The 26,138-nt window shown below is 34.8% G+C and overlaps 2 protein-coding genes across 10 annotated transcripts in view; one reads left to right on the top strand and one right to left on the bottom strand.

The window, feature by feature from the left end:
• VPS13B (vacuolar protein sorting 13 homolog B) overlaps positions 1-26,138 on the top strand; it is a 791,361-nt gene that overhangs the window by 10,443 nt on the left and 754,780 nt on the right. For 8 of the 9 annotated variants that reach the window (XM_082600778.1, XM_082600779.1, XM_082600781.1 and 5 more), the window contains exon 3: positions 3,856-3,999. The exons of the other annotated variant lie outside the window; for it this stretch is intronic. In XM_082600778.1, coding sequence (XP_082456904.1) covers positions 3,856-3,999 — 144 coding nt within the window. The remainder of the gene's footprint in view (positions 1-3,855; positions 4,000-26,138) is intronic. 9 annotated transcript variants of the gene reach the window in all.
• LOC309792143 (heterogeneous nuclear ribonucleoprotein A1-like) lies at positions 2,686-3,534 on the bottom strand. The gene has a single exon (XM_082601479.1). The coding sequence runs from the start codon at positions 3,491-3,493 to the stop codon at positions 2,687-2,689; it is 807 nt and encodes a 268-aa protein (XP_082457605.1). The 5' UTR covers positions 3,494-3,534; the 3' UTR covers position 2,686.

The raw sequence follows: 26,138 nt of genomic DNA, 5'->3' as shown, positions 1-26,138 counted from the left end.
GGAAATGATCTTGCTTATAGTCAGATAATAAGTGTTGAACTTCAGTTGGATCTCCAACATGGGCCATATGGTTCAAAATTCCATGTTTTAATGTAGAATGCTGCCTCTTGTGTTAGTGTTTTGTTAGTTATTCAGATGATTAGTAGCATTCTGGTGATACCAAGGTCTTGAGTTTGGTTCAGGTGTCTTTTAACTTCTCCCTAAGAAAAGCCAATTTGTGCCCATAGACTACGGTTTTGGTAGCCATTTCACAAACATATCATTGTTACACAAGTCAAAGGTAGAGATGGAGATGTCATTGGAACATTATCCAAATGGATGTGTAACCAATGGAAATGTATTCAGTGCTCATAATGAAAGTTAGGTGCAGTATAGTTGTTGATAAGAGCAAGTGCTCTGGCATCATAGTTTCCGGTTTTGAGTCACGGCGCTCCTAGCTGAGTCATTTTTGAAAGTTAGTTGACCTTTCCATGCCTCAGATTTTTTATCTGTAAAGTGGGTATAATAGTATTTACTTTTTCGGGTACTTACAAAGATTAAATTTTGCATGCAGGTAAAGTGCTTAAAGCAGTGTGTGGTACACAGTATGTGCTCAGTAAACATTGTCTTCGTTATAGACACTGATCAAAATATAATCTGTCCCATTGATTAATGCTGGGAGAAATTACTGCATCTTTAAAATTAATGAAATAACGAGAACTGTTTAAAAATTGTGACATTCCATTAGAATAGTAGAAATAGATTTTTAGTATTCTGCCTTTTAAAAAAACTTGTGAAGACATAAAGGAGGCTTATACGTTTGTAATAATAAATAGTTAGCATCTTTATATTGATTGCTCTTTGAGGAAGACAGTGTCCTAAGTGCTTTATATAAATTAATTCATTTAATCCTCAAACACACTACTATTATCCAGTTTTACAGATAAAGAAACTGAGACACAGATACGTTAATACAACTTACCTATTGTCATTGTGCTAGTAAGTAGCAGAGGTAGGATTAAATCCACTTGTGCTGACTCTAGAGTTATTGGTCTTAACCACTTTGCTGTACTATCTGTATATATTTAGCTATATTGCTACTATGTTGCTAAACCAAATAGGTGGACAATTCTTAGATGAATGAATAGCTTAATATTTATCTTAACTTTCACAAATAGAGTTACAGTAATGTGATTGAGATATAGTCCAAATACAAATTTGTTTTTTTCTTTTGTTGGTTTGTAACATATTTTATCTGAAGGTGAAACAATTTAGTATAAAGTGATTGTGGTAACATTTATGTTTTCATTTCTAACCTTTTTTTTTTGAGAGGAAGTGCCTTTTTATTTTTCATCTTTACTGGAGCATAACTGCTTTACAATGTTGTGTTAGTTTCTGCTGTACAGCAAAGTGAATCAGAGCTATATGTATACATATATCCCCATATCCCCTCCCTCTTGAGCCTCCCTCCCACCCTCTCTATCCCACCCTTCTAGGTCATCACAGAACATTGAGCTAATCTCCCTGTGCTATGTAGCAGCTTCCCACTAGCCATCCATTTTATATTTGGTAGTGTGTATATGTCAATGCTACTCTCATTTTGTCCCAGCTTCCCCTTCCCCTGCTGTGTCCTCAAGTCCATTCTCTATGTCTGTGTCTTTATTTCTGCCCTGCCACTAGGTTCACGAGTACCGTTTTTTTAGATTCCATATACATGTGTTAGCATACGTCTAACCTTTTTAATAATAATGGAAACCAGTCAGAAAACACTTAGAATTTATGACCAAATAGTATCCAGGTACAATCTTTAATTAGGTAAAGCTCAATAAATTTTTTTTCTAAGTTGGTCCGTTTTTATTTTGTCAGGTCATTCTCCTATCTTTAATTCCGTTCTCATCTTTAAACTTGCCTTACAATCATATTCTGTTATTATTTCCATTTAGCAAAATAAGAAATAGAGGCCTGCACAGGTTAAGTAGCTTATTAAATGTAACTTGCACAATAAGTTTTTGTAGTTTATCATTAACTATAGTTTAACAAGTTATTTGATGCTGCTTTTTTAAAAAAATAAATTTATTTATTTTTGGCTGTGCTGGGTCTTCGTTGCTGTGCGCGGGCTTCTCATTGCGGTGGCTTCTCTTGTTGTGAGCACGGGCTCTAGGTGCGCGGGCTTCAGTAGTTGTGGCTCGTGGGCTCTAGAGCACAGGCTTAGTAGTTGTGGCGCACGGGCTTAGTTGTTCTGAGGCATGTGGGATCTTCCCAGATCAGGGATCGAACTTGTGTCCCCTGCCTTGGCAGGTGGATTCTCAACCACTGTGCCACCAGGGAAGTCCATTGATGCTGCCTTTTTTTTTTTTTTTTAAAGACACATTTATTCAGCATCATGATCATGCAATCAACAGCATGGGTGCAAAAAGAAAAAAAATCTACATTAAAACCCTTTGTTGGAATGCTTTATACTTTCCACAGAACAGAAACTAAAATAACCTGTTATACAATTAGTCACAATTACAGTCCTTGAGTTTTTTTGCCCATACACATGAGTATTGTCTAAAATGTGTTCTTTGTAGCAGCTAGGCCCTGCCACCACTGTGCTTGGCTGAGTTCACAAATCTTTTGTAACCTGTAGCTTCCCTGTCACTTCTCTGGATCTCCTCTCCTGCTAAGCTTTGTTTCCTGGCAGTAATTAAAACCTTCTGCCACTGCCCTAGCTACTGCTGCTGCTGGAACCTCCATAGCCACCTTGGTTTCGTGGTTTGGCAAAGTTTTGGCCTCCACCACCATAGGGGCCAGAACTTCTGCCTCCAAAGTTTCCTCCTTTCATGGGTCCAAAATTCGAAGATTGGTTGTTGTAATTGCCAAAATCATTGTAGCTTCCACCACCTCCAGAATTGCTTCCATCATTACCAAATCCATTACTGCCATCCCCACTGCCACCATATCCACCACCACCGCCGCTGCCACCAAAGCCACCTCGACCACTGAAGTTTCCTCCACGACCAAAGCTGTCATTCCCACCAAACCCCCCTCCACGACCACCACCAAAGTTTCCAGAACCACTTCGACCTCTTTGGCTGGATGAGGCACTAGCCATCTCTTGCTGAGACAGGGCTTTCCTTACTTCACAGTTGTGGCCATTCACAGTGTGGTATTTCTGAAAGACAGTCTTGTCTACGGAGTCATGGTCATCAAAGGTTATGAAAGCAAAGCCTCTCTTTTTGCCACTGCCTCGGTCAGTCATGATTTCAAGCACTTCAGTTTTCCCATACTGTTCAAAACAATCTCTTAGGTGATGTTCTTCAGTGTCTTCTTTAATGCCACCAACAAAAATCTTTTTCACAGTTAAGTGGGCACCAGGTCTTTGAGAATCTTCTCTTGAGACGGCCCTCTTTGGTTCCCCAACTCTTCCATCCACCTCATGTGGCCTTGCATTCATGGCTGCATCCATCTTCTCCACAGTGGCATATGTGACAAACCGGAAGCCTCTGGAGTTCTTGGTGTTTGGATCCCTCATTACCACACAATCTGTGAGCGTTCCCCACTGCTTAAAATGGCTCCTCAGACACTCATTGGTTGTTTCAAACCTCAAACCTCCGATGAAGAGCTGCCTCAGCTGTTCGGGGCCTTTGGGAGACTCTGACTTAGACGTGACGGCAGTGGAGGAGGGAGACGTCAACGATGCTTGCTTGGCGGCGTCCACGGGTAGAAAGGAGTAATCTACCGAACATATCTCGATGCTCTTTTTTGATGAAAAGTAATTTCCAGAATATTTTTGTGTTGGAAATTTTGTTTTTCTTTTCAGAAAGTATTTTGGATATTAGAATGAAAAAAATATTAAGCACTTACTAAATTTTATTTAATATTTTGTGTTTTAAGGAATTGAAATTACCATTCACTTTTTTAAGTGGACATATTCACGAACTGAGGATCCATGTACCATGGACAAAACTGGGTTCAGAACCAGTGGTAATTACCATCAATACAATGGAATGTATTTTGAAACTTAAAGATGGGATACAGGTAAGAAATTATTGAACCTAGTTGTTTATATTAACCAATTTTAATAGTTATTAGTATTTGATATTTTTTTAACTTTTGGGATGTGTCAGGTTTTACATAAACAAATCTTAGCTCACACACTTAATTTTTTTTACATACCTATTAAAGTAACATAATTAATTGCAAAAGGGTTTTCTTAAATTTGGATAAAACATCCTAATGGTTATTTTCATACTCATTTTACTTAATCTGATCATAGCCTTAATAGGGATTATGCATATTGCTCATTACCTATATCTGCTAGAAATGGGGCCTGATTGTGTCCAATTTTTAGGTGAAGGTTTTTGAATTTTTGCAAAGTGACATTTCTAAATGAGATGGAAATTTCTCAGGTTATTTTTTGAGAAGATGAAAATATATTGAATTTCCCTTCATACCTAATTTCATTGTGTCTTTGAAGTTTTGTCATCAGAAACTGATTTTTTTCTGACTTCTTTCTTCTCTGACCCATGTTACATTTCTTTTCAGTGTTTTTGTTAAGGTATAATAGTGATTTTAAGGAGTTTCCACCAAAAATTTTCTAATCTAGGAAGCAAACAGGTCTGGGCAGCAGCATATTGTGATGAATTTTTCCACTTTTATCCTGTATAAAAGTAGTGTCTCTGTCTTTCATTTTTATTACTTTTTCCTTAGCCTGTATTTAATTTTCAGTTTTAAGGAAGCCTTTCTAGATCACGTGAATTGATGAGTATTATTAAATTTCAATTTCTGTGAAATGAGTAAAGGTTATTTATAAATTACTAAAATCATTTCCTATTTGCAGTAGATACTTTGAGTGTCATATGAACCTACTGGGCTCAAAACTGTTTTTCTTTCTGTGAAATCTCTAATTCCAAACCTTTATTATGCAATTTAACTTAACTAATGTAGTTCCTGGAAGTGAGTAGACCAATGCTATACTCTCATTAAAATTTATTTTGGGAACTTTAAATATCTGGGAGATTGATTTAGGAATCTGTAGATAGTTATGTGCAACAAAGTTTTATTTTACATTTATATTTGGTAATACTTAAATGGTTCTTAATCATCATCTGTTCCTGGAATTTAATTTTTTTTAAAGAAGTCTGGACTTGGTTATACCACCCATGCAGTGCTCCATATTAAGTGAAAAAAAAAAAAATCCAGACACTAAGTGTTTTTTCAATGGGAAGGTGGAAGTTTCAAGGCCAGATGTCCCATAAGAAACACATTTTAAAAGAGGCAAATTACAACTAATTATAGAGGCTGCAGAAAAAGATTTGTAACACATGACTTAGTGTAACCTAGAACTAATATTTGATATTGGACCATGCAGATGGCTACTGCAGGAATGATCAGATTTCCTGCTTATATGGTATTTGAGACTTGAATTTTGTGGTGTGTACAGCAAAAGGTCAAGTGTCATGAATGTAAACCACTCTCAAAACAAGTATTTTTTACAGATGTTTAAAATTTTGAGGTAGAAAGGATTTTTGAAAATTGCAGTTGACATTTGGACAAATTATTCAGCATTGTACACCCCTGGAGAGTTATACTTGAGTTTATGCTAGTGATTGGAATTAATTTCTTAGTAAAAACATTATAGATGAAACACATTTTAAAATAGTTTATTTTCCTATTTTAAGCTTTGATTAGTATAATAGGAAATTAAGTTAAAAAACTATATATGTGTTAGTAAAATTGAGTAAGCCCATATTTGATTTATATTATTTCAAATTATTATAGATGCACAATGAAGAAAAGACTTACTTTCTAAATAAAATTAGTGTGGATGGTAGGTTAAATGAAGGGGCCTTTTAGAGTTACAGGTAGGAATCTGTTAAAAATAATATTGTATGAGAATGTAATAAAATGAAATTTAAAAGTTAGAAATCTGAGGTTTATTCAGAAAACATCATTATCAAAAAACAATATTGCTGAATTTCTTGATAAGAAGGCATGTGTAGTTTGTAAAGTTCAATTAAATTCTAACATTTGTTGATTTTTATTTTACTCGTCAGTGCACTGAAAAGCATTGTAAGATATTTATATAATTTCCACAAAAGCTACTTAGAAAAAGAGATTTATAATGATTGTGACTCTTTTGATAATAGTTATAGTATACTTCCTTAACGTGTCTTTGTGATCATTTTTAATTATAGAGATTTTTTTGATGCGCAGGTGACCAAGTTGTTGTGTTTGGTAAGATAAAGTCACCTTGATGTCCAGTCTGAGTTAGTTTAATATATTGATATTTCACTTAGTAAATATGCTATTTACTCTGAGAGACATATCTGTGTCAGTCATACCCACCTTTAGATCCTGTAGATTTGAACTGTTTTCTTTTTCTTTTTTGGACTTGAGACACAGAATTTGATTCATGACACATTATCACTAGTGGTCCAGGTCTGACTTGTTTATTTAGGTAGTTTTCTCCACCCTAGGCTAATCTAATAAATACTTGTGGACCCAGCATACGGCTCAAGAATGAAAACCTTACCAGTAACTTACATTTAACTATGTGCTCCTCTCCTTTTGCATATTTTTGTTTATCCTCTGTGGGCCTCACCTGTAAACTAGGGCAAGACTTGCTACATAGTTCTTTTATTCTTTCATTGTGTATGCTTTCTCTGCTCATTGTGTTAATAATAAGTCTTGCAAAAAGCTTCTTCAACCTAAAGAGAGTAGTAAATTTATTTTTAAAGTACTAATTTATTCCGGCCTTTGTGCCACCTAGAAAGTAAACTTTCAAAATCTTTTGACCTAATAAATGTAACCATTTGTAAGGCCCTTTATAGAAGTGATACTTGTTATTCATAAAAACAAACAAACAAAAAAACTTTAAAAAATCTTTTGAACCTAAACCAAAACTATAAGTACCATTCAAAACTTGAGATAAAAAAACTAGGCTTTATGTTAATGTATTGTGTTGGCCAAAAAGTTCATTTGGTTTTAAGTAAAAACATTTTTCATTTTCACCCGGAACTTTATTGAACAACGTATCCACTAACTGAACAAACTCCTTGGCCAGCACAATATGTGCTTTTAAATCCTGGTTAGTGCTCGGAGTTACAGAGCAATCTTGGCCTGTCCTCTTTCCTTGCATGTTTTGATGCGGTGGAAATTGGTTATTGGAAGTTTTGCTAAGGCTATTAACAATATTTACATGGCTTTTTATTTATTTTCTTAACACTTTAATTCTCTTATCTGAGGCTGGATTAATCTGGTTGACTGCTGCTGTGGTTTGAGTATGTTCCCCCAAAATTCATATGTTGAAGTCCTAACCCCCAGAGATGATGATATTAGGAAGTGGGGCCTTGGGAAGATGCTTGTCATGAGAGTGGAGACCTCATGAATGAGATTAGTGCCTTTTATTTATTTATAAAATTTAAAAATTTTAAAATAAATTTATTTATTTTATTTATTTATTTTTGGCTGTGTCGGGTCTTCGTTGCTGCACGCGGGCTTTCTCTAGTTGTGGAGAGCGGGGGCTACTGTTCGTTGCAGTGCGCGGGCTTCTCATTGCGGTGGCTTCTCTTGTTGTGGAGCACGGGCTCTAGGCGCTCGGGCTTCTGTAGTTGTGGCACATGGGCTCAGTAGTTGTGGATTGCGGGCTCTAGAGCGCAGGCTCAGTAGTTATGGTGCACGGGCTTAGTTGCTTCACGGCATGTGGGATCTTCCCGGACCAGGGCTCGATCCCGTGTCCGCTGCATTTGCAGGCGGATTCTTAACCACTGTGCCACCAGGGAAGCCCCCATTAGTGCCTTTTAAAAGAGGCTCCAGGGAGATCCCTAACCCCTTCTGCCAGGTGAGGATGCAATGAAAAGGCACTGGCTGTGAACCAGAAAAAGGGCCCTCGCCAGACCAGGTTGGCACCTTGACCTTGGACTTCCTAGCCTCCAGAGCTATGAGAAATAAATGTCTGTTGTTTATTAGCTACCCAGTCTGTGGTGTTTTGTTATAGCAGCCCAAATGGCCTAAAACAACTACCTTTTCACACATTGAGTAAGGGCTCAGAATTGCTGGCTTAGGTTGTGGAATTTATTGTACTATTATTGATTCCCTCACTGGCACCACTACAGGTTAGTGATGGTGGTGATGATACTAGCAGATAGCTTAGTCTAGGTTCTTCTGGCTGTAGATTCCTTCTATGAAAAATGAGACTTAGAGTTCCCTATAAATTATGAGGAGCGTCTTTACTTCCCCTAGGGAATCCTTTTATATTGGGTGCATAAATATTTACAAATGTTACATCCTCTTGTTGGATTGACCCCTTTATCATTATGTAGTGCCCTTCTTTTTCTCTTACTACCATCTTTCTTTCAAAGTCTGTTTTGTCTGATGTAAGTATAGCTACCCCAGCTTTCTTTTAAATGTTTCTATTTGAATGGAATATCCTTGTATCTGAAGTGAGTCTCTGGTAGGCAACATATAGTTACGTCTTATTTTTTATCCTTTCACCACTCTATTTCTTGTGACTGGAGAATGTAGTCCACTTACATTTAAGGCCATTTTGTTAACTGTTTTCTGGCTGTTTTGTAGTTCCTTTCTTCTTTCTCTCTTCATTTGTGATTTGATGACTGTCTTAGTGGTAAGCTTAGAATCCTTCCTTTATCTTTTGCATATCTGCTGTAGGTTTTTGCTTTGTGGTTATCATGAGGCTTATATATAACAGCATATGTTTATAACAGCCTATTTTAAGTTGATAGCAACATGTGTTTGAATACATTCTAAAGCTCTACATTTTTATCCCCCACAATGTGTTATGTTTTTGATGTCACATTTTACATCTTTTTATCTTGTGTATCCCTCAACTAATTATTGTGATTATAGTTATTTTTACTGCTTTTGTCTTTTAACCTTCACACATCATGGCTTTATAAGTAATTAATTCACTGCATTTACTGTATATTTACCTTTACCAGTGAGATGTATATTTACTTTCATATGTATTTTTCTTTTTAAAATTTAATTATTTTTAATTGAAGTATAATTAACTTATTATATTAGTTTCAGGTGGGCAACATAGTGATTCTATATTTTTGTATATTACAGAATGATCACAGGATGAGTCTAGTTACTGTCACCATACAAATTGTTACAGTAGTACTGCCTATGTTCCCTAGGCTGTACATTATATCCCCTTGATTTTATAACTGGAAATTTGTACCTCTTACTCTGCCTCACCTTCTTCATTCTTTCTCCCACACCCTTCCCCTCTGGCAATCACCTGTTTGTTCTCTGTATCTATGCGTCTGTTTCAATTTTGTTATATTTGTTTATTTGTTTTGTTTTTGAATTCCACATATAAGTGAAATCATATGGTATTTGTCTTTCTCTGATTTATTCATTTAGCATAATGCCCTCTAGGTCCATCCATGGTGTTGCATGTGGCAGGATTTCATTCTTTTTTATGGCTGAGTACTATTTCATTTTGTGTATGTGTGTATATATGCTACATTTTCTCCATTCATTTATTGATGGACACTTAGGTTGCTTCCATATTTTGGCTGTTGTAAATAATGCTGCAGTGAACATAGGGGTGCATATATCCTTTCAAATTAGTGTTTTGTTTTTGGAAAAGTGGGATTCCTGGATCATATGGTAGTTTAATTTTTTGAGGAACTTCCTTATTGTTTTCCATGGTGGCTGTACCAACTAACATTCCCAACAACTGTACGTGAGGGTTCCCTTTTCTCCACATCCTTACCAACTCGTGTTATTTGTTGTCTTTTTGATAATAGCCATTCTGACAGGTGTGAGGTGATATCTCATTGTGGTTTTGATAATTTCATTCCCCTGATGATTAATGATGTTGAGCATTCCTTCATGTGTCTGTTGGCAATCTTTATATCCTCTTTGGAAGAATGTCTGTTCAGGTCCTCTGCCTATTTTTTTAATTGGGTTGTTTGTTGTTTTTGATGTTGCGTTACATAAATTCTTTGTATATTTTGGGTATTAACCCTTTATCGGATATATTGTTTGCAAATACAGTTGTTTGGCTGCCTTTTTGTTTTGTTTTTGTGTTTCATCACGTGTAGTTTTGTGAAACCACTGCCACCATGATCAAGATATAAAAGTATATCACCATAACAAGACTTCCTTGTGCTACTCCTTTTAACTGTACTATCACTTTCCCTACCTCCTGATCCCTGGCAACCACTAACCTGTCCTCATTTTACATAATTTTATTTAAAAAATAACAAATATAAATGGAATCATACAGTATGTAATATTTTGAGCATAGATTTTTTCACTTAATATAAATCCCTTGAAGTTCAACCAAGTTGGTGTGTGTATCAGTGGTTTGTTCCTTTTTATTACTGAGTAGTATTTTTCTGTATGGATATATTTATACCATGGATTGTTTAACCATTCACCCATTGAACAACCTTTTGGTAGTTTCTAGTTTTTGGTATTACAAATAAAGCTACTGTGAACATTTATGTACAGATTTCTATGCCTACATAAGTTTTTATTTTTCTTGGATAAATGCCCAAGGATGCTATTGTTGGGTCCTATGGTAATTTCATTTTTATTTTTAAAAATGATTGCTAAACTCATTTCCAGAGTGGCTATACCCACTATTCATTCCTATGAGCAGTGTATGAATGATCCAGTTTTTTTTGTATAATCACTAGCATTTGGTATTGTCGCTATTTTTAATTTTAGCCATTCTGATAAGTATGTAGTGATGTCTCATTGTGGTTTTAATTGGCATTTTCCCTATGGATAATGATGTTGAACACCTTTTCATATGCTTATTTGCCACATGTATTAGTGAAATATCTGTTCTTCTGCTCATTTTCTGATTTTGAGAGTACTTTATATATTCTAGACATAAGATCTGTCTGTCAGATATGTGGTTCGCAAATAGCTTCAATTTGTAATTTGTCTTTTCATGCTCTTACCAAGGCCTTTTACAGAGTGAAAGGTTTCTGTTTTGATTAGGTCCAGTTTATTAATTTTTCCTTTTATGCATTGTGGTTTCAATGTCAGATCTAAGAATTCTTTGCCTAGCCGAAGATCATAAAGTTCTTATGTGTTTTTTCCTAAAAGTTTTATAGTTTTACATTTAAATCTATGATCCTTTTTTTTTTTTTAAGAAGATGTTGGGAGTAGGAGTTTATTAATTAATTTATTTATTTTGGCTGTGTTGGGTCTTCGTTTCTGTGCGAGGGCTTTCTCTAGTTGTGGCAAGCGGGGGCCACTCTTCATCGCGGTGCACGGGCCTCTCACTATCGCGGCCTCTCGTTGCGGAGCACAGGCTCCAGACACGCAGGCTCAGTAGTTGTGGCTCACGGGCCTAGCCGCTCCGCGGCATGTGGGATCCTCCCAGACCAGGGCTCGAACCCGTGTCCCCTGCATTGGCAGGCAGATTCTCAACCACTGCGCCACCAGGGAAGCCCCTGTGATCCATTTTGAGTTAATTTTAATATAAGGTATGAGGTTGAGTTTGAAATTCGTCTTTTTGCCTGTGGATGTTCACTTGTTTCAGTACCATTTGTTGAAAAGATTGTACCTCCTCCATTGAATTGCTTTTGCCATTTTGTCAAAAATCAGTTGGGCACGTTTATGTGAGTCTGTTTCTAGGTTCCCTATTCTGTCCCTTTGATTAATATATCTATCCTTGTGTCATTATCACACTGTCTTGATTACTGTTATATAGTAAGGCTTAGTTAGCATTGGGAAGAATGAGTCCTCCTACTTTATTCTTCTTCAAAATTGTTTCTGGCTATTTGAAATAGTCTTCTTTCCAGATAAATTTTAGAATAAGCTTGTTTAGAAAATCCTTGCTAGGATTTGGCAGAAATTGCCTTAAATGTATAGGTCAGTTTGGGGAGAATTGACATCTTTACCATATTGTCTTCCAAGCCATGAGCACAGTGTGTCTCTCCAATTATTTAGATTTTCTTTGATTTCTTTCATCAGCATTATGTTTTTCCAGCATGTAGATCCTATATATGTTTCATTAGATTTATACCTAAATATTTTATTTTCTTTGGAGCATTTATAAATGTTATTGTGGTTTTGATTTTGGTTTCCAGTTATTCATTGTTATGCAATTGATTTTTGTGTATTGATCTTGTGTTCTGCAACTTTGCTTCATTTGTTAATTACAGGAGGTTTTTAAAGTAGATTTCTTGGGATTTCTTATCTAGATAATCATGTCATCTACAGGTAGAGAGAGTTTTGTTTGTTTCCAATCTATATGCTCTTCCATCCCTTTTAAATTTACAAGTTAATATTTATACCTCTTCACTGAATCTGGCTCCATGATGCCATTGTAAACACTTTGGCAGAGGTCATTAGGAACATCATTTTTGCAAGATCCAGTGGACACTTTTCATTTATCTTTTTTAATCCTCACTCAGTTGTTATATTTGATGATTCTTTTCCTGTCTTTCTGGCACCCTTTCTCTGGCTCCTCTTGTGACTTCATTTCTGCTACCCATCCCACATTTTTTTTTTTTCCCCAGATTTTTAATTGGAGTTTCCCAGGCTTTCATTATTTTAGTCCTTGTCTCTCCTTGGGTAATTTTATTCCTAGTGGATTTAGTTATCACTATATGCTATTTATTCATAAAATGCTATTTTAGGGTCCAGTCTCTTTTTTTTGCCCCTGAGCTCCAACACCAAGAGCAAAATGGACTTTAACTTATATGTCCCATAGAATGTTCCAAACTGAATTTATCTTAAACCTCAAATCTGTTCCTCCTTACATATTTCCTATTTCAGTGAAAAATTCCACTTTTTACCTTTAATCCAAACTAGAAACCCTGACAACATGCTTAACTTTCATCCAGCTCTGGATTCTACTGTTACATTATCTCTTGAATATTTCTTTTCAGTCTTCATTGGTACTTCTCTCCAAACCTTTTTTTTTTTACACTGCCTCTGGGCATGATATTTCTAAAATGTAAACTGGATTGGTACTACCGTGCTTAAAATTTCTTAATGGCTACTGTCCTTTTGCTTTCACAATTCTTCTCACTTTTTTCAGCCTGACCTCTGGAATCACTTTCTTTTCTTTCATATTTCAGCTACCCTGAATCATTTGTAGTTCCTCAGACTCACACTGTCTTGATTACTGTAGCATCTATATAAATATAGTAAGCAGTTCATTCATGGACATGGGTAATAGATGAGAATGATTTTCCTGAGCACCATTTTCGTTATCTTATCAGTAAAGTCTAGATGCTCAATTTCCATTAAAATATTGGTAAACTAGAATATCCTTTACTTCAAGCTTAGTATAAGCAATTTTTTAAAATGTCTTTTGTCCTTATAAAATCCATAGAAAAATTCATTTCTTCATTATTTATATAGTTATCCACTTGGATGAATTGCACAAAATTTATGTGTTGCCTCTGGCATTCCCATACTCTCTAGAGAACTTCTAATAAGTTTAATATTCATATAAACAAATTTGTTGATAGAGGCAAATCTACCCAAAAAATTCAATTTAAGGTAATCAGAAATTAAATACAAATACTTTCAGTTTTCTATTGCATGTCTCAGGAAAAAAATTCCAGAAAGTTCCAAAAAGCAAGTCTTGAATTTGCCCTGCACCAGCAACTATTTGTTTACATAGCATTTACATTGTATTAGGTATTATAAGTAATCTAGATGATTTAAAGTGTATGGGAGGATGTGTGAGTAGGTTGTATGCAAATACTACACCATTTTGTATAAGGGACTTGAATATCTACGTAGTTTGTTATCCACAGGGGTCCTAGAACCAATGCCCCATGGATATTGAGGAATGACTATATCAGGGTATATAATTTTTCAGTATTAGAAATATGAATTTTTTAGTAGTAGAAATTTGATTGTAGTAACTGTTTGGCGCACAGTGCTTTTTCAATTTTCAGGATTTTGTCTTTAGGGTAAATCTCCAGAAGTAGAATTCCTGAGTCAAAGGATATGATTATTTAAAAGCTTGTTTTTGAAACAGATATTGCCAAATTGCTTTACAAAGGGTTTTATTAGTTAGCTCTTCCATCAGCTGATTGGAAGTGTACATTTTACCAAATCTTTATGAACAATGTGTATCATATTAAAGGAAGAAAGCATGTTTGAGATTTGATGATGTGAACAGTGTTGGTTTGTTGTTTTAATTTTTGTCTGGTTACTATGGAAGTTGAAGTTTGCCTGTGTATTTTAGTTATTTCCCTTTTTTGTGAGGTGTTTTGTGTCCCTTATTGTTTTCTCATTAGGGTGTTGGTAATTTTCTTAATGTTTTTCACCTCTTTTAGTATTAGCTCTTTTTTGGGGATTTATTTATGATTTTCCCCATTTGTTTTTTATATCTGGCTTTTCATTTTTTACTTTCAACTTATATGAACATGTTTAGATTGACACATTTGTTTTCTTTTCACTCTGATTTTTTTTTTTTTTTTTTTTTTTTGTGGTATGCGGGCCTCTCACTGCTGTGGCCTCTCCTGTTGCGGAGCACAGGCTCCGGATGCACAGCCTCAGCGGCCATGGCTCACGGGCCCAGCCGCTCCACGGCATGTGGGATCTTCCTGGACCAGGGCACGAACCTGTGTCCCCTGCATCGGCAGGCAGATTCTCAACCACTGCGCCACCAGGGAAGCCCCACTCTGATTTTTTTCCATTGCTTTTAAATAGTTGGACTTCTTTCACTGTCTTATTTTATGTTTTCTATATTTCTCTCCTTTTTAATGCAATTTTCTTTTTTTAATATTATTTGGGCTGATGGTGCTTTTTAGATTCAGTTTTGTGTATTCCATTGGTTTTAAAGTTATACTTCTATTTTTGTCCTTTTAGTAGTGATTACTGTGAAATTTTTACTATGTATACCTAAACTCTAAATTGTTGTTATACTAATTTTACTCCTTCCTATTAATCAGTTTTGAGGATCTCAGAAGGCTTTAACTCATCTTCTTTCTGTCTTATATGCTGTTATTCAGAATTTTAGTTTCATTTTACTTTTATACCTCCCAAATTAATTGCTGTTGTTATTATTCTTTGTGTAATGAATACTTATTTGGTCTTATTTGCCTGTTTATCAGTTTTCTTGGTTTGTTGTTTTTAGCATCTCACTTCTTTCTGGGTTTAATTTCCACCTTTATGAAGTACTTTAAAAAATATTACAAAAGAGATTCTCTTAGTGGTGAACATTAAATTTTCATTGTCTAAAATATCTTTATTATAGTCTCTTTCATTGATAGTCTATTTGGTTGCATCAGGTTGGTGGATATTTTCTCTCAGTGCTTTGAAAATATTAACTCCACTATTGAATTGGTTCTGTTTTTGCTGTTGAGATTTTTATATATTAGTGGTGTTACCATTTTATTGTAAAATGTGTCTTTTTTTTTCCTTAATTGTAGTTAAGATCTTCTTTTTCAAATGTCTTTGCTCTTCTTCTGTTTCATGATCATGCCTCTAGGACTGAATTTCTTTTTTGTTATCCTTTTTAAGATTTATTGTGTTTCCTATACCTATGGATTTATGTTTTTGATAACTTCTGAAAAATCTTTATCTCTTTGAATATTAATTCTGTCTTATTCTTTCTATTTTTGCCTTATAAAACTTGTTTTACATACGTTACAACTTCTCAGTCTATCCTTTGTATCTCTGATCTTTCATATTTATCTTGTTGTCTCTCTGTGCTGCACTGTGGGTAGTGAGACTCAAATCTGAGTCTCTCAGATCATAAACTTACGTGCAATTCATAAGAGGGTTTGAAGTTTACTGTAGTCCAATGGTTCTCAAAGTGTGATCCGAGGACTGCTAGGTCATGGTTTACTTTTTTCATCATCATTCTCTTATGAGTGTAGAGTGGAATTTTCCAGAGGCTACCTGATGTATGACACTGGTAGATTGAAGGCAGAAGTAAATATGAGAATCCAACTGTTTTCTATTAGGCCAGATTTTTTAAAATGTAAAATAAAATAATTCCATTCTTTTTACCAGTTTTCTTTTTGTTTTGGAAAATATAGCTATTTTTCATAAAAAGCAAAAACAAAGTTTTATAATTTGTTTATAATTATATTAATGTGATAGATTTCTTATTTTTAAAAGCATATATTTAAACTTTTTTCTCCTTTTTTATTTCTCCTATGGTAAATATGGGTAGATGTAACCCATTTATACAAAAGGTTATTGGTGCTCTCAGTAATTTTTAAGAGGGTGAAATGTCCTGAAATCAGAAACTTTGAGGACCCTTGTATAGAGAGTTGAGAGTAGGCAGCCACTGAATTATTTTAAGCTAGTAAGCAACTTGATTGAATTTGTAATTTAGGAAGTTGACAGGCTTTTCAAAGTTGAGGAATAGATTGGAGGAGGTGATTTCAGATAATTAGTTAAGCTCATTTTGCCATATTCTAGGAGAAAAGTGATGGGGCCTAGATGGAACTAAGTCATTGGCTGTGGGATAACTAAAATTATCATTTTAGTATATTTTCCTTTATTTGAAGGAAGCGTTGAAAAGTTCATTCAGCAAATTGTTATCGAGTGCCATAGTACTGTACTAAATACTGAGGATATAGTGGTTAATGGGAGGACAAAACCTTTCTCTCCTCTTGAATGTTTTAAGGAAAAAATGTTATATCATGAGTTGCTTATGATTTTAATTTTAGCATAGAAATGTTGTCTGTAGTCTTAGAACCACCAGATGGTAGAATACTTTGCTTTAGAGTTAGGTTTGTTTTTGAGCTGAAATAACTTGAGTAATTTAAAAACATTATTGAAAAGGAAATAAAAAACCCAAAACCAGGAACATCCACAAATAACTTGTGGATGAATGAAGATGAAGATAAATGTGTTTCAAACTGTATTCTATGCCTTAAAAATTCAGGAACAGAAGAAATCATGGTTTCTTGAACTTCTACCTTTGTCTAAAGCCTCCTAATCAGAAGTAGTAGAACACTCTTTTTAGTTAAGCTGTTTGGGAAAATAGCTATGTGTTATAAAGATCGAGTTCTTAAAAAATATATATATTTAAACTGTAGAATCTTTTATTATGTCATGTATAAGCTTGAAATTTGTGCCACGGGAAAACCAAACTTGGCGTAAGGTGGATTTTTTGGTTTAATAATTTTTTTTAACATTAAGGAAGTTTTAATTCTTGTTTGCCACTCTGAATGTTTTTGGGGGGTTCTGTTGTATTTGTTTTATCCTTGGGAAGACTTTTATTTTCTTTTTTCAGCTGTAAGAGGTATTTTTATTCTCTCATAGGTCTTCTAACTTAGGAAGAAGAAAAATTCGGATTGAGATAAGAAAGGAAGGCTTTTAGTTTCATGAAGGACTTTCTAAGAATGTTATGAATGAATGAAAATATGGGGTTGTAATAGAAGTGCCAGTACAACCTTAATTATAGTGTTCAGTGCTGTGGACACTATAATTTATATGTCTGAATGCTGGGGGGAAAAAAAGCTGGTTTGAGACTTTGCAACTTGATGGTAGTTGCAAGTTCTTTTTCCCCCTGTTAGCATTAAGCCATCTCAGTGTGTTAGCTGGAAGTAAAGATAATTAAGAACACAGACTGCAGCTTCTAGTTTTTTATTTCTATTTCTATTATTCTATTTCTATTATTGCTATTTTTTTATTTCACAAGGTCTATACGTTCCCTTTTAGTCCATAAAATGCAACGGTTCTCTGATTTTTGTTTTGATTATTAGATGCTGCTAGTTTTCTTTTTTCTTCAATTGGTTCATTTTTGCCTTGATTTTCTTTTTGAAACTTCAGGTATCTTATCTTTAGAAACTGTACCGAGCCTATATCTGATCTTAGTTTTCTATAGTCAGATTATAATTGGGTTTTACTGGTCTGAATAACAATTTCTACCTATTAATTGTAGTGTTTTAGATTATTCACATTTTATGTAATTTTCCATAAGTTCAGGTTTAAGTCTAATTTTTTATTTGTTTACTATTTGTCCCATTTAATTTTTCTTCCTTTTTTCTTTTCTCCTGCCTTTTTTTTTGATTAGTTGAGTATATTTTGCATTCCATTTTATTTTCATTATTGGCTTTTTGCTATAACTCTTCATTTTCTTATTTCGTGGCTGTTTTAGGGTTGACAGTATGCATGCTTAACTTATCATTGTCTACTTTTGAATAATAATGTACTACTTAATGGATAATGAAAGTATTCTCCTTTCCTATGCTTACTTCAGTATGATTCTCTTTATACCCTGCCATCGTTTGTGCCAGTGTTGTTATAACTCTTATATATATGTTACGGACCCCAGGACTACATCATCATCATCATCGTCTTCATCATCATCATAGTTATGACTGCTTTGAACAATTAATTGATTTTTAAGAAATTAAAAAACAAAAAGTGTCTGTCGTATTTACCCACATAGTTATTTCCGGACTCTTCATTCCTGTATGCAGATCAAAGGTTTTAATCTAGCAGCATTTTACTTCAGCTTAAAGAACTTCTAAAAATAGTTTTTGTAGTGCATTTCGTATCTACAAATTCTTTCAGCTTTCGTTTGTTTGAAAAAGTCTTTGCTACTTTCTTTGCTTAAAAACTCTGACTTCTGGATTTAACCTTTGGGGTTATTTCTGCTTATGGTTGGGCTTTTCTAATAGCAGCTGTGTCTACTTTGTTTTCAAAAGAGAATAATAGCAAGAGTTGGAATGAGAGAAGATGGCCAGCACTTAGAAGATGAAAAGATCTTAGTAAGAGTAATATAGATAGCTTAAAGTAATTGCTTCCTTCTATGAACTCTTTAAACACTTTGTTAGCAAACTCTCTAATATTATTTGTCAAAAAATTTTGAACTTTATTTTTCTTATTTGTTAAGTGAGAATAACAATATCTTATAGGATGTTTGTGATGATTATGAACAATGAATATAAAGCTCTTGCATTGCTATACCTGTAATAATTAGTTACTCTCAATATTATTTTACAACTTATGTCTTGTTTGCTTTTAAAAATACTCCTTTATAAATAATAAATACTCTGAAGTCAAGGACTCTTTCTTTTCCCACTGTGAACAACTTTGATCTCCTGTGCACTGTGCAGAGTATCCTCAATATAGCAGGTGCTTTCTTTCTTTTGACCCTTTACCACCTTCTTTCTACTTTATTATTTCCAGGCTCTTTTTTTTCATGTCTAGACCTAATGGAGTCTTTTCCTGTCTCGTGTTACTCAACATCCACTTATTCATTAACTCACTGTAATATGGCTTCTTCCCTCACCACTCTAATGGAACTACTCTTTCAAAGTTCTGTAGTCATCTGTTTGTTAGTAGTCCTAGTAAATCTTAATTTTTGGTTTTCCAGTTTAAGATGATTGTAAATACTATAATATTCATATTTGCCATCTTATTGGTGAAGAATTAAATTTGCCCACATTGTCCAAAAATAGAATAATTTTAAGGAGTGAATCTTGTTTCGTGTTGATGGTTATTTTGTACATCTGCATACACCAAGGTACTGATGATGATCAGCACTCCTTAGTTGTTGAACTATTCCTGAAGGCTAGGCTTGCACCTCCAACATTGTTGCACTGTTTAGCTCAGGCATGTTTTACTGTTTGCCTCAACTTGTCTAAATATAAACTTCCCTCCAAGTTAGAGCTCGTTCTCAGCTTTAGTTATCTTATTTAGTAGAACCATTATTTACCTCTGAATTGCATTTGTTTTATAGGGAAGATAGGAATTATCATTGTTGACTATAAGTAAAATTTTCTAATATTTACAATGCAAATGCAATGCCAAGAAAAAGGGGGAAAATGTTATTTAGGGTCCTATTAAGTAGTTCAGATTAACAGAGGATTTTCCAGTGTATCTAAGAAAAGCCAATAAGAGATTGGATATAACTTTAAGAAACAAAATATTATTATTCTTTTCTTATTTTTGAATGAGACAAACTTTAAACTGTTAAAGAGTATGTTTTCTGAAAAATAAGTTTATTTTATATATAAATTTTAATTTCTTAATAGATAAGAATATATTGTTGTCTTATAACAGTTAAAGTATTTAGATCTTTTCTTAACTATTGTTTAAAGTATCTGTGAATATGAGTGGACACTCAAGTATAGAATAGATGTTAGGGGATTTCAACTACAAAATAAACAAGTGTTTCTTATTTAAACAGAGATATAGTAAACATCATGGCTCTTGAGGTTTTTTTCCTTTTTTTTTTTTTTTAAAACAGCACACTTATACTATAGCTCTACAGCCAAAGTCCCCTTCATAGCAAAAGTGAAATGAATCATTATAATGTGAATACTTAGCTATTACTAAATTTTAAAATTCTTACTATTGTTATAGTGTATAATTTAATTCTTTTAACCTTTACTTCAATTATTTAAAATCTCAATTGGCTTCATTAGTATTGTTGAGACGTATTCATAGTACTATTGAGAAAATTCTACTGTGTTTTACTGAAAATTTATCATGAAATGTATTCTTTTCTTCTTGTGTACTGAATGCTCCTGGGTTTCTCTTTTTTTGGATTTATATATGATTAGAAGATGTTTCTAGTTTTTTCCCCAAACTTATGTATCTTTTTCCCCAAGTTAGTTTTAGATCTTATTTTCTTTATCATGTTGGCCAAATTTTAACTTTTACTTTTGCATATGTTTAGAATGTGCTGTTTTGATATATATATTTTTTTCGAAAATGTTATATTTTTCTTTTCCTCGGGTCTGTAGAATCTTCTTCAGCCTATTTTCTTACTGAAAATTACTTTCCTTTCTCTTATTAAAGCTTTATTGTTTCATTAGAAATTAGTTAAAGGGATAACAGTAGAAATGCCTTGTCTTCTTGGCAGTACTATAGCCAAGCAAAAATTTTATGCTTTTCCCCCTGGGCTATTTTATAAGATTCCCTTGTAATTTAGATATATTTGTGGTCTGATGTTTTTTGCCTTATAAAACTGGGTTGCAGAGCAATTTCAGGTTGAATAATTGTTTATCCTGTACATTTTTATTAAGGCAAATGTTTTAAAGCGGGAGTCATGAAACTATGGCCCATGGGCCTACTGCCTGTTTTTATAAGTAAGTGTTTTTTGAAACACAGCTAAGTATTGTCTGTGGCTGTTTTATTTCATTTTATTTATTTTTTATCGAAATATAGTTGACATACAACATTATGTTAGTTTCAGGTGTACTACACAGTGATTTGATAATTGTATACATTAGGAAATGATTATCACTATAAGTTTAGTGTTGATCTGTCCCCATACAAAGTTATTACAGAACTATTGACTATATTCTTTATGCTGCATATTACATCCCCATGGCTTATTTATTTTATAACTGGGGGTTTGTACCTCTTAATCCCCTTCACCTATTTTGCCCAACCCCTCTCCTTCCTCCCCTTTGGCAACCACCCATTTGTTCTCAGTATCTATGAGTCTGTTTAGGTTTTGTTTTGTTTTTTAGATTCCACGTATAAGTGAGATCATGTGGTATTTGTTTTCTTTGTCTGACTTATTTCACTTGTGTCATACACTCTAGATCCATCCATGTTATTGCAAGTGGCAAGATTTCATTTTTTTAAATGGCTGAGTAATATTCCACTGTGTGTGTGTGTGTGTGTGTGTGTATGTGTGTATATACACACACACACCACATCTTCTTTATCCATTCATCTATCGATAGATATTTAGGTTGCTTCCATATCTTGGCCATTGTGCATAATGCTCCAGTTAATATTGGGGTGCATGTATCTTTTCAAATTAGTGTTTTTGTTTCCTTCAGGCAAATACTCAGTATTGAAATTGCTAGATTATATGGTAGTTTTATTTTTGATTTTTTGTGGAACCTCCATACTGTTTTACATTGTGACTGCACCAATTTACAATCCCATCAACAGTTCACAAGGACTCCCTTTTCTCCACATCCTCACCAACACTTGTTACTTGTTGTCTTTTTTTTTTTTTTTTTTTTTTTTTTTGCGGTACACGGGCCTCTCACTGTTGTGGCCTCTCCCGTTGCGGAGCACAGGCTCCGGATGCGCAGGCTCAGCGGCCATGGCTCACGGGCTCAGCCGCTCCGCAGCATGTGGGATCTTCCCGGACCGGGGCACGAACCCGTATCCCCTGCATCGGCAGGCGGACTCTCAACCGTTGCGCCACCAGGGAAGCCCTGTTGTCTTTTTGATGATAGTCATTTTGACAGGTATGAGGTGCTATCTCATTGTAGTTTTGATTTACTTTTCCCTGATGATTACTGATGTTGATGAAGAGGCTGCTTTTCCCGATTTTATAGTCTTGACTCCTGTGTCATAGATTAATTGACCATATAAGTGTGGGTTTATTTTTTATTTGTTTGTTTTTGTTTTTGTTTTTTTTTGCGGTACGTGGGCCTCTCACTGTTGTGGCCTCTCCCGTTGTGGAGCACAGGCTCTGGATGCGCAGGCTCAGCGGCCATGGCTCATGGGCCCAGCCGCTCTGCGGCATGTGGGATCCTCCCAGACCGGGGCACGAACCCGTGTCCCCTGCATCGGCAGGCGGACTCTCAACCACTGCACCACCAGGGAAGCCCCAGTGTGGGTTTATTTTTGTGCTCTCTATTCCATTGACCTAAGTGTCTGTTTTCTGTGCCAGCACCATACTGTTTGGACTACTGAAGCTTTGCAGTATAGTTTGAAACCGGGGAGTATGATACCTCCAGCTTTGTTCTTCCCTCTCAAGACTGTTTTGGCTATTCGAGGTTTTTTGTGTTTCCATACAAATTTTAGAATTATTTATTCTAGTTCTGTGAAAAATGCTATTGGTATTTTGATAGGGATTGCACCGAAAGACACACACAAAAAAACTTTTGTCCCAGTGTCACTGATGAACGTGGATGCAAAATCCCCAACAAAATATTAGCCAACCAAATTCAACAATACATTAAAAGGATCACACAACATGATCAAGTTGTATTTATCTCAGGGATGCAAGGATGGTGTGATATCCACAAGTCCATCAGCGTGACACATCACATTAACAAATTGAAGAATAAAGACCATATGATCATTTCAGTAGATACAGAAAAAAGTTTTGACAAAATTCAACATTCATTAATGGTAAAAGCGCTCGACAAAATGGGTATAGAGGGAGTACCTCAACATAATAAAGGCCATATATGACATACCCACAGCCAACACCATACTCAGTGGTGAAAAGCTGAAATCATTTCCTCTAAGATCAGGAAAAAGACAAAGATGCCCACTGTCATCACTTTTATTCAACATAGTATTGGAAGTTCAAGCCATAGTAATCAGACAAGAAAAAGAAATAAAAGGAATCAAAATTGGAAAGGAAGAAATAAACCTGTCACTGTTTGCAGGTGACATATTATAGATAAAGAATTCTAAAGAGTCCAGCAAACAGTTATTAGAACTAATAAATGAATTCAGTAAAGTTGCAGGTTACAAATTTAATATACAAAAACCTGTTTGTTTCTGTAGACTAATAATGAACTATCATAGAAATGAAGAAAAGAAACCCACTTACAGTCGTGCGAAAAGGAATAAAATACCTAGGAATAAATCTAACCAAGGAGGTAAAAGAGTTATACTCTGAAAGCTATATGGCATTGATGAAAGAAATTAAAGATGACACAAATGGCAAGATATACTGTCCTCATGGTTTGGAAGAATTAATATTGTTAAAATGACCATACTAACCAAGGCAATTTACATATTCAGTGCAATCCCTGTCTGTGGCTGTTTTCATGTTTCAGAGGGCAGTGACAGAATTGAGTAGCTGGGTCAGAGTCTGTATGGCTTTGAAGCCTAAAATATATCTGGCTTTTTACAGAAAAAGGTTGTCTACTCTGTTTTAAAGTATGTGATCATTTTAAAATTGACATTTAATTTCATTAAAATTAAAAGCAGAAAATAAAAAAATCGCCTTTTCTAGATTGATTATTATGATAGGAATTTGTATGTTGGTGGTTACTAAATTTAGAGAGCCCACAGACATATATGTTAAGGAAGGAGTTGATGTTTTCAATGTGGACAGTATAGTTATGGTGTATATTTATATTTATGTTGAAAAGTATGATTTAGAAAGGTTGATCTTTATTTAGTGTTAAATTACCAGATACTTTAAGTAATAACCAAATAATTTGAGCACTTCAATAAATGGAATCTTCCTGAAAAAAAAGTTAATAATGAATGATTAGAAATTAAATTAGCATATGTGTGTATGTGTGTGTATTTGTGTGTTTGTTTTCACGTGTAGTGTGAAGTGGGAATGTGGCTAACCAGTTCTCCCTGTACCATTTTAGTGGTCTCTCTTTTCCACTGATTTATAATGCCACTTCTATGGTATTTCAAGTATTCATATCTATCTGGATCTGTTTCTGGACTCTCTTCCTTCTTTTTTTTTTTGGTTGATTAAATTTTTATAATTCTATAATAAATCATGCTGAAGGAGGGGCAGTCTCCCCACTGTCTTTTTTTTTTTTTTTTTTTGTGATATGCAGGCCTCTCACTGTTGTGGCCTCTCCCGTTGCGGAGCACAGGCTCTGGATGCGCAGGCTCAGCGGCCATGGCTCACGGGCCCAGCCGCTCCGTGACATGTGGGGTCTTCCCGGACTGGGGCATGAACCCGTGTCCCCTGCATCGGCAGGCGGATTCTCAACCACTGTGCCACCAGGGAAGCCCCCCACTGTCTTTATGTGTTGTGTGTGTATTTTGGTATTTATTCATTCATATCTCTCTGTGAGTATCTTAATACATTTATTTAAAAATCTTTTCAGCATGTTTCAGAAGATTAATTTTATTGTCACTGAATTGCATTGATTTCTTTAGCTATATTGGCAAAGCATAGTCGTTTGTAAGATAATTTTGAATAGGAGATCACTGTGTCTTTATTTTACCATCTTTTCTTTCTCAACCTTTCCTTTTTTTTGCTCATCCCTTCTAGTCTAGTAGACCAGTTACTTCCTCTGGTCTCTAGTCTAGAACCAGTTCTCATCTTGGCAGTTCAGGGCTCCTGCAGTGTTGATATGGGGTGATGTAGAGTTACTTGTCTCAATTCTCATTTGCAAGGTTTTATCCTTCTGACTCCCTTGCAGTGCAGCTTCATATGAAGTTCTGGGCAGTAGTTGGCAGTTGCTCTTTTCAGCCTCCTTGAAGAGTTGGAGTTTCACTACATTACTGATTTCAGGTGTTGAGCCTGGTAATGATCTCCTGCCTTACATAGACCAGTTTCAGTCCTCTTTATTTCCTACCTGCCTTTGCCAGTTTTTGCACCTTGAGCCAAGCTAAAATTTTCTTTTTTTACTTTATTGTTAGCATTACCCCCATCCAGTGTTTCCTATTATCTAGTCTTCCATATTTTCAGAAGCATAAATCCTTACCTTTCTTTTTTATTGGAAATATGGTAACTTCAAATATCACTTGTATTTGAATGAGTCCCAAATCTTTGATTACTGTTTTGATCTTTACTAGTAGATGTTTGGTTCCCTTGTGGATATATATGTTGGTGTGAAGTGCCTTCACTGGAGATGCCACATATCTAAAATTGAATCTGCTATTTTACTTTAAAAATTAGATTAAAAAAGTCAATTGGTTATTTTTGGGTAGTCTGGAGCTTAGAGTCTGTCCAGTACAATTCAAGGTCAAGCGTCTCTCTTTCTACCTTGAAGTTTTAAAAGCTCATTATAGCGTCATTTTGCAAAATTAGAGCAGATATAAAGAGTCTTAGGAGACTGAGAAAATGGTGGCTACATTGACTGAATTAGGATGTAAAGGACAGGTTTTTTTTGTTTTTTCAGGAATGGGGGTTAGGGGAAAGGAACAGAGTCTGTTGTGGAGTTTATGAGTTTTGTTTTAACACTGAGTTTGAGGTGCTAGCATTAAAAAAATTATCATTTCTACTTCCTGTATCATTTAATTTCTAAAATTTTATGAAAACCTATTAATAGTATCTCTCCTTTTGCTTTTCATCACATTACCAGAAGATTCTTCTTCCTGAAGTACTTTATCTTGTTAATCTCCTACTCATAAGTTTCATTGGCTCGTCAGTATGTAGAATAAAGCTTTAAATTTTTTGGACTGATACTCATGTTAGAGACCATTTGCTCTGGCTTCTTTTTACAGCCTAATATTTCATTTCTCTCTATTTTACCTAAATTGGACTACTTATTCTCTTTTCAGTGACACATGTGCTTTCTTCTTTCCTCCTTTTTTTTTGTTCAACCTCCTCTTTT

The sequence above is a fragment of the Mesoplodon mirus genome, assembly GCF_964341445.2.
Source record: "Mesoplodon mirus genome assembly, chromosome: 16".
Classification (NCBI taxonomy): domain Eukaryota; kingdom Metazoa; phylum Chordata; class Mammalia; order Artiodactyla; family Ziphiidae; genus Mesoplodon; species Mesoplodon mirus.
Note: the sequence above shows the minus strand (reverse complement) of the source record. Positions and strands in the feature narration are given on the sequence as shown.